This window comes from Anopheles nili, chromosome 3 (genome assembly GCF_943737925.1).
Source record: "Anopheles nili chromosome 3, idAnoNiliSN_F5_01, whole genome shotgun sequence".
In the NCBI taxonomy this organism is placed as follows: Eukaryota; Metazoa; Arthropoda; class Insecta; order Diptera; family Culicidae; genus Anopheles; species Anopheles nili.
The window spans coordinates 67,699,398-67,707,052 of NC_071292.1; the positions used below are offsets into that span (position 1 = coordinate 67,699,398).

General features: G+C 46.0%; 4 protein-coding genes across 4 annotated transcripts; 3 read left to right on the top strand and 1 right to left on the bottom strand.

The window, feature by feature from the left end:
• Positions 1–1,917, top strand: LOC128726738 (odorant receptor 63a-like). Its single transcript, XM_053820562.1, has 8 exons — positions 1–237; positions 309–447; positions 506–688; positions 744–1,014; positions 1,095–1,200; positions 1,300–1,401; positions 1,608–1,763; positions 1,848–1,917. The coding sequence occupies exons 1-8, from the start codon at positions 1–3 to the stop codon at positions 1,902–1,904; spliced, it is 1,251 nt and encodes a 416-aa protein (XP_053676537.1). The 3' UTR covers positions 1,905–1,917.
• Positions 1,918–3,890: 1,973 nt separating this feature from the next.
• Positions 3,891–6,013, top strand: LOC128726622 (integrator complex subunit 9). The gene is made up of 3 exons (XM_053820438.1): positions 3,891–3,899; positions 3,968–4,159; positions 4,220–6,013. Exons 1-3 carry the CDS (start codon positions 3,891–3,893, stop codon positions 6,011–6,013), a joined length of 1,995 nt encoding a protein of 664 aa, XP_053676413.1.
• An 87-nt stretch (positions 6,014–6,100) lies between these two features.
• LOC128727045 (uncharacterized) lies at positions 6,101–6,792 on the bottom strand. The gene is made up of 2 exons (XM_053820906.1): positions 6,296–6,792; positions 6,101–6,230 (listed from the first exon to the last, which is right to left on the bottom strand). Exons 1-2 carry the CDS (start codon positions 6,790–6,792, stop codon positions 6,101–6,103), a joined length of 627 nt encoding a protein of 208 aa, XP_053676881.1.
• Positions 6,793–6,952: 160 nt separating this feature from the next.
• On the top strand, positions 6,953–7,655 carry LOC128724881 (uncharacterized). Its single transcript, XM_053818603.1, has 2 exons — positions 6,953–7,464; positions 7,526–7,655. The coding sequence occupies exons 1-2, from the start codon at positions 6,953–6,955 to the stop codon at positions 7,653–7,655; spliced, it is 642 nt and encodes a 213-aa protein (XP_053674578.1).

Here is a 7,655-nt window from a genome sequence, read left to right on the forward strand (position 1 = left end):
ATGGAGACGAAACGATATCAGCCGCCGGTGGAATTCATCGATCTTGTGCAAAAGAGCTCGTTCTGGGTTCGATGGATGGGTACATCAATGGGTATCTGGCCAGTAGAGCATGTTTCTATACGCCCGCAGTGGTATCGAAAGCTGTACTACTTCATGCTGTTAGCCCTCTGGTACAACACGTACGTGCAGATAGAATTTTTGTTTCATAACCTTAAAACCCTGAATCTAGCGGTACAGGTGAGATTGATTTCCTTTAGAAGCTGGATGAACCATAAAACATAATTCCCATTCTGGGCACAATCGGATAGAGCCTTTGCTCTCTTTGTAGTATTTCATCGGCTATTTTCAAAGTGATGCGGTTGCATGCGTACGAAAATGAGATCAGAGATATTTGGCAGACGTTAGAAAACGTGACAGTACTTAAAGAACTTCATTTTCTGCGGAAATGTAAGTTTTTTTCCATCGATTATACATGATCATAAATGCTCTCAACACTTATTGGCAGCCGACAGCGATACCATTTTCGGCCGTATCAACAAACAGCTCATGCGTCAGTGGAAGGAAGTTCATTTTAACTTGCGTTTCTACAACCTTATGGTCGGGCTAGTGGCCTGTAATTACTCGATCATACCATTCTGTAGCAATCTGTACAACCAGCTCAAGGGGCGGGAGTTTAATAGAAGCTTTGGTGAGTCATACAGCATGATGAAGCGCATTTTGGAGGCACTAATCGATACAGTTAGTCTACAGAACGTACTACAGGTCGATGGAACTCCTCAAGTATCGTTCTCCGTTGTTTGAGGTGTTGTTCTGTTCCGAGAGCTTATCCGGCTACACGACCTGGGCCAGTATGGTTGCATTTGACGGTCTTTACGTGGTGATGGTCCTTAACGCGGTCTCACTTCTCCGTCTGCTGGGAGACTTTATGCGCGAAACAACGAATTCCGGTTTCACCGAAAGAGAGAAAATCTTTTTTCAACGAGAATGCATACGCTACCACATAAAAGTGATTCGGTTAAGTAGAATGAGGCACTTTAATGCTGCAGTTTTTTGATAAAATCTTCGTCTTCTGTTGAAATATCGCGGCGTTGCAGGTTGGTTGAAAAACTCAACGAAATATTCGCCCCGGTACTGCTAGTACAGTTGCTCACCAGCACGTCCATTATCTGCGTCATCGCGTTTGCAGCCAGCAGCCAGTCGGTAAGCCACACTTCAAGCCATCCGCATGACTCACTCGTCGGTAATGGTTGATGGGTTTTCGATTTACGTTTTCTTGGGCGGCACATCTCCCACCGGAAGAACGCGAGCGATTCGCAGACCATGCTGATGGTACTCTACCTGATAACGGCTATCTACCAGCTGTTCCAGTTCTGCTGGTACGGACAGCGGTTCCAGAACGAGGTACAACCCGGTAGTAATCCTGCATTCTACCCCCGGGCTGCTCACTCTCTTCCTTCCACGTCAGGGTCAGGGAAAGTAGTTGATTACTCGAACGGGGTCAATGTAGACAGAATGGGAACAGCACGCTCCACTTCCTGTGCCATTTCCGAATGCAACCGTTGTTTTTCTTATTATCGCACATCTTCTCCTCCGTCGATCTCCTGCAGAGCTTCAAGTTGCCACAGGCTGTGTACGACGCAGAATGGGAACAGTGTGCGAAGCAATTCAACACCACGCATCACATCCTGCTGCTATACAGCCAGCGTCAGTTGGACATGCGCGCGTGGAACTTCTCTGCCATGTCGCTGGAAACGTTTTCCACGGTAAGGTTGTACGAAGACGCTAATTCCCATTGCCACACCTCCATGGACAAGTCACCCGCTTATCGTCGTTCACGTTTGCTGCAGATAATCCGAAGCGCAGTTTCCTACTTCACCGTACTGCAAACGCTCGCCGAAGAGTAACGTGTCGAGCCCCTCCTCGACCTGGTGCCCTTGCGGTGGGCCCTGCTTAATACTCGGACACTGGAGGGTGCTCCGGTGCAAAGTACAGCCCAACCGTGGTGGAGAACCCGGAACGATAAGCGAGGCAGATGGACGGGCAAGAATGATGGGTAACATCACGCGCTTTGGTTGCAGAGGTCGCTTCGCTAGCAGATATTCGTGTGATGGCTTCATGGCCACCCTTTTGGCCCTGTTATCATTCGCAAGCTCATCCACTAGCTTACAAACATGGCCACATACACGCACATAAACACAACGGTACAGCCATGTTGCCATCAATTAGTCAGAACCGATCGTAAACAATAGCGAACGGAAAACATGCGAACGATGTTCGATAATGGGACGCTAGGGATTGTTGCAGGATCATAGGCTTTCACAACGGCCCCCAGGACCAGGTGGGCCGACACGAGCGAACCTCGACCAATTGGATGACATCAGTAGGAATGGCCGCGATATGGTGGCACCGGTCATATGAGGGGTGGAAAGCGGCCACTGATTTGTAGGTCACTTTAATTAACAATTGCACTAATCCCGAGATCTTAGTGGCCTCCAACACGTTGCCGGCATGATCGGACCTCGGCTATCTCTGCCATGACCGTGCGGGACTGATTGGTTTTGCCGTGACGCACAGCACCGCTGACGCACGTTGATCCATTTCACTGCGATGCAGCATTCTAACATCTTATTACGATAGTTGCTCAATTAACACATGCATGCACATGTTTCGATTCTGCTGCCGATGCCAATACTGTTGATGATCCATTTCAAAAAAGTTAACCTCATTTCATAAGCTATCATGCCAAGGATGGTAATAATGTATTTTTTCCCCTACGCTATCTAAACCTCAAAGATGTTGTCATGCTAAATAAATCACTGCAGCTTACGTTACATAAGCTATAGAAGCTTTTTATAAGCGAAACTTTTATATGATGTTAGATTTTTACCTTTAGATTTACATTTCAAAAATCGTACCACGTGTATAATTTTTAAATATGTCATTAACGATACATGGGTCACTGGGCTTTGTTATACTTCATTACTGTTATACTGACATTGGCGCAAAATTGATACTCAGTTATACGTTGTGTCTCGGATAGTGATTCCCAGGAAGACGATATCATTCGGATGATTTTGATAGTTTGTATGAAGATTTTGATTATTTTAAACTACTTTATGTTTCTTCTCAACGCCTGTTCGTTCTTTGGCATAAATATTATCTTTCAACTACTAGTCATGGTAAAATAAAATGTACTTGATACGTGGCAGATTTTTATTTATTGGATTACAAGTGGTATAATTGTAAGTTAAATATTTCTTTTCTTTTAGATATGTAAACTCTGCATTTCAATAAACCTTATGTATTTGTGTAACACATGTTTTATATGTTATATTAGATGTAATATCATTTGCAATTTTGAATTTGACATAAACACAATGTTGACGTTTGTTTTGACAACCGGTGCGTGTTTGTAAGCAAGCATTTGTTTTGATCGGCATTTTTTTAAAACAGAAGAGTTTTTAAAGGTCCTAATATAAACAACATAAACAAAACATTTTTACTATTTTTACTTAAAGTTCAATTGACAAACAATAGGTAAAGAATAAAAAACTAAATCACTTCTTCATATCAGTTTAGGACATAAATTTACATCCCTCGTTAGCATCCGCTCCAAACGCAAACAGCGGGCGTAAAATAATTGCACCAAACAATCTGTATATATTTAAAAATAAAATATGTGTTCGATCAATGTGAAAATGCACATAGTTGAAAAACAAAAATACACCAAAGATAACAAAAAATATAGTTTATTTCTCTCTATCCTAACAGTGGCTTTTGGTGAACGTTGTGTCTATGAACAGAGTTTTCTGCAATCTGAATTGCCTCAGCTCGACCTAGTTGCACAAGTATCTTAATTTTTGTTTTATATTGGATGCTTTAATTCCAAAATGAAGTTGGTAAGTAAACAATCCATAATAACCTTGCGAAAATTGTTTCGATTATTAATTATCTCCATTTCCGATAGTACGCACTGAGTGGTGATCCGGCAAAACCATGTTACGTACTCAGCTACAAAGGATTGATGATAATGCTAGATTGTGGTCTATCGATTAGTTCCGTGTTGAATTTTCTTCCGTTACCTTTGGTCCAGAGTCCAAAGTTTCAGTGTCTGCCCAATTGGAACTGCCGAGATTCAGATATTCAGCTCGAGGATGGGGTAAGATAGATAAACCTATGAAGAAGCAACGTTGGACTTATAGTTTTCATTTTTTGGTAGGAAATTAAAGAATGCTGCGGGTGTGCCTTCGTTAATTCGGCACCCGAATTTGTGCCACCGCTAGAAAAACTTATCGATTTCTCCGAAATTGACGTGATCCTGATTTCGAACTACACAAACATGCTGGCACTGCCGTTCATCACCGAAGGAACGGGTTTCTGTGGGACGGTGTACGCTACCGAACCGACACTGCAAATTGGTCGATTCTATCTCGAAGAATTAGTTGAATACATCGAGGCGTCTCCGAAGGAAAATACCGCTCGGATGTGGAAAGAAATCCAGCACCAGCTACCGATACCGCTAAATGACGTGTTCAAGCCAAAGAATTGGCGTCACTTGTTCAGCATGGACGCGGTAAACAAGAGCTTAGCGCGAGTCCAAATGACCGGATACGATCAGAAATTGGACATCTTCGGTGCCCTGCAAGTGACGCCAATCAGCTCGGGCTTCTGCCTCGGATCGAGTAATTGGACGATCGTTTCGGGACAGGAGAAAATTTCCTACATCAGTGGCTCATCTACGCTGACCACACACCCACGTCCCATAAATCAGACCGCGTTGAAGTACTCGGACGTTGTCATCATGACTGGGCTAACGCAGGCCCCACACGTCAACCCAGATGCGATGCTCGGCGAGCTTTGTATGAATGTAATGATGACATTGCGCAACGGTGGTTCCGTGCTGATACCTTGCTACCCGTCCGGCGTGGTATACGATCTGTTCGAATGTCTCTCTGTGAGTCTGGACAACCAGGGCTTCACACAGATTCCGATGTTCTTTATCTCACCAGTAGCGGACAGCTCGCTCGCGTATTCAAACATCTTGGCCGAATGGCTCTCGACGTCCAAGCAAAATAAGGTCTACATTCCGGACGAACCTTTTCCGCACGCGAGCCTTGTGAAGAACGCGAAGCTCAAACATTTCAAGCACATCGACTCGGAGGGCTTTAGCACCGAGTTTCGTCAGCCATGCGTTGTGTTTTGTGGTCATCCTAGCCTACGGTTCGGCGACGCCGTTCATTTCGTTGAGCTATGGGGATCAAATCCGTTGCACACGATCATTTTCACTGAGCCGGATTTCCCACACATGCAGGCACTTGCCCCATACCAACCGCTCGCTATTAAGACGGTGTACTGTCCTATAGAGACATCGCTAAATTTCCAGCAAGCGAACAAGCTGATTAAGGAGCTAAAACCTGGCGTGCTGGTGATACCGGAGAACTACACGCAACCGCCGGCCATCGCGCCGCAAAAGCTGGATCTCGTCATCGATCAGGTTCCGGACAAAATGATCATCAAGTTCAAGCGGGGTGAGGTAATCAAGCTACCGTTAAAACGAAAACGGGGCCGCGTTTACCTAAACCCTAAGATGGCCAAGAGTATCGTCCCGCAAGAGGTTCAACCGGGTGTAACTGTCACAACCCTGACGGGTGTGTTGCAGGTCAAGGACAACATTCACGATCTGCTTCCGCTGGAACCGACCAAAGACGAGCTGGCAGAGGAACACAAATCGAAATCCATGACCGGTCCTCCGCAACCGTACAGCCAACTCCGCAACATTCGCTACGAGTGGGGAACGCTGGACATCAATCTGTTGCTAAAGAAGCTAGCACAAGATGGCTTCACAGACCTGAAAGTCGAACAGGGCAGTGCCGAAGAGGTAATACTCGTACTACCGTCTGAGGATACCGTCATTAGGGTGAGCGAAAAGAGCACTGAAATTGTTTGCGGTGGGAAACAAAGTTTACGGTTGAAACTCCGAGACCTTCTGCTTCAGTGTGTACAAAGTTTTTAATCACATGGGATAAGATCAAAATAAAGAAGCATTTCATTTCAAAGACAGCAAGTTTGTTTAATTTTATCTACTCGGTTGAGTATACTTTTAATATCTCGGGAGCATATCTTCCCAGCTATACACGTACAACTCGATTCTCACGCAGAAGATACGCCGTCCCTCACTTTCTCCGACTAAATCGATGCGCCACAGTTTGCTCACGTGCGGTGAGAAATAGCTACAAAAATCGGGTAGTTAAATACTCGTACACTATGATCTAGCGAGGAAAAACAACTGCCTTACCGAAACGGTTTGTAGTCAACCAAGGCGTCGTTGATGCGGTAGTAACCCTTACGTAGAGGACACTCCAGTGGAGGGACGCTGTGTGCCAGCACTTTTCCCATCGAGCTGTTCCGCTGATCGCGTAAAAACTCGCACACGTCCCCTACTGCGACTGGTGGATCGAAAAACGGTCGACAGTGGGTTGTGTTCTGACAAATCTCGATCGCAACCGTTGCCGTAGCCGGATGGGTAATGTTTTTTCGAACAGCCAGAACACCGCTAACTACGTACTGCGTATTGCTGCGTTGAGCGATCCGCATATCGGCGAGAAAGATCGTCAGACCGGGCTGCCATCGACACTGACCGATACGGTTCAAGAAGAGCGAATGCTTCAGGTCCGCTTCGAGCCCGGATTTGATGCCGTTGTAGAGATACGGCCCGCTTGGGCCAACCGCAAGCACCGCGACAAACAGCAAGGTTGTGGTTGGATAGAGCATAATTTTGGTAATGAGACGCATAATTTGGTTGTGTTGATATTTTCTAGCTTACAGGGTTCGTTAAACACGACGATCAGATACTCAGTCGGTTAATTGGGGAGGTCTTGTTGATTGAGTGATCCAGACAGTTGTTGATATGAGGGATCGATTGCTCCGGCTCATTTATACGAGGCCTTCCATTATGGCCAAGTGCACGAATTGGACGTTCCGCTCACTGGCGCTATGCCTCTGCGTGGTCGTTCTACTGACGTGTGAGGTTAGTGAGGCGCAGGACATTTTCTCGATCCTAAAACCTGATTTGCCGTTCGGTTCGGCTTATCGAAAGAAGCTGTTCATTACACGCATCGGACAGTGCGGGGGAAAGAAAAACCTTCCCGTTTTCGTGCCCGATATGCGCATCGCGTCCTACAATCGATCGAGCTACGTCGTCAGTGGGGAGATCAACTTCCGGGAGAACATTCCTGAAGGATATCGGCTATCGGTGGCAGTGAAGCAGTGTGATGACATCCGCGCCACCGTCAACTGCCGTCCTTTCCTCAACAACATCGCCAACACGGATGGATGCGCCCTGTTGCGTGCCACCGGAACGATGTACAACGAATATCTCGGAAACTTCCAGCCGGAGTTGAAGTGTCCGTTCAAGAACGGCACGTATGTGCTACGCGAAACGCTCGTGGATGACGGTTTGGTGAAGTAGGGTGGCTGTTATTGCAGATTTTCTCGTCCAGATGCTGTACTCTCTATTCCTTTACAGATACCTACCTGGATCAGGCAGCACCTACTGGGACGTTCGAATGACCGGCCGTATGAAAGAGCGCATGATTTTCTGTGTCGTCATGCAGATGAACGTGAGACCCAAAAAATCAGGCAATCATCGATCCTAA

Coding starts and splice junctions, on each gene's coding strand:
- LOC128726738 (XM_053820562.1), top strand. CDS start 1: ATGGAGACGAAACGATATCAGCCGCCGGTGGAATTCATCGATCTTGTG. Junction 448..505: donor ACTTCATTTTCTGCGGAAAT/GTAAGTTTTTTT, acceptor ACTTATTGGCAG/CCGACAGCGATACCATTTTC. Junction 1,201..1,299: donor TTGCAGCCAGCAGCCAGTCG/GTAAGCCACACT, acceptor TCCCACCGGAAG/AACGCGAGCGATTCGCAGAC.
- LOC128726622 (XM_053820438.1), top strand. Junction 4,160..4,219: donor ATATTCAGCTCGAGGATGGG/GTAAGATAGATA, acceptor ATTTTTTGGTAG/GAAATTAAAGAATGCTGCGG.
- LOC128727045 (XM_053820906.1), bottom strand. CDS start 6,792: ATGCGTCTCATTACCAAAATTATGCTCTATCCAACCACAACCTTGCTG. Junction 6,231..6,295: donor GTTGACTACAAACCGTTTCG/GTAAGGCAGTTG, acceptor CGATTTTTGTAG/CTATTTCTCACCGCACGTGA.
- LOC128724881 (XM_053818603.1), top strand. CDS start 6,953: ATGGCCAAGTGCACGAATTGGACGTTCCGCTCACTGGCGCTATGCCTC. Junction 7,465..7,525: donor GTGGATGACGGTTTGGTGAA/GTAGGGTGGCTG, acceptor ATTCCTTTACAG/ATACCTACCTGGATCAGGCA.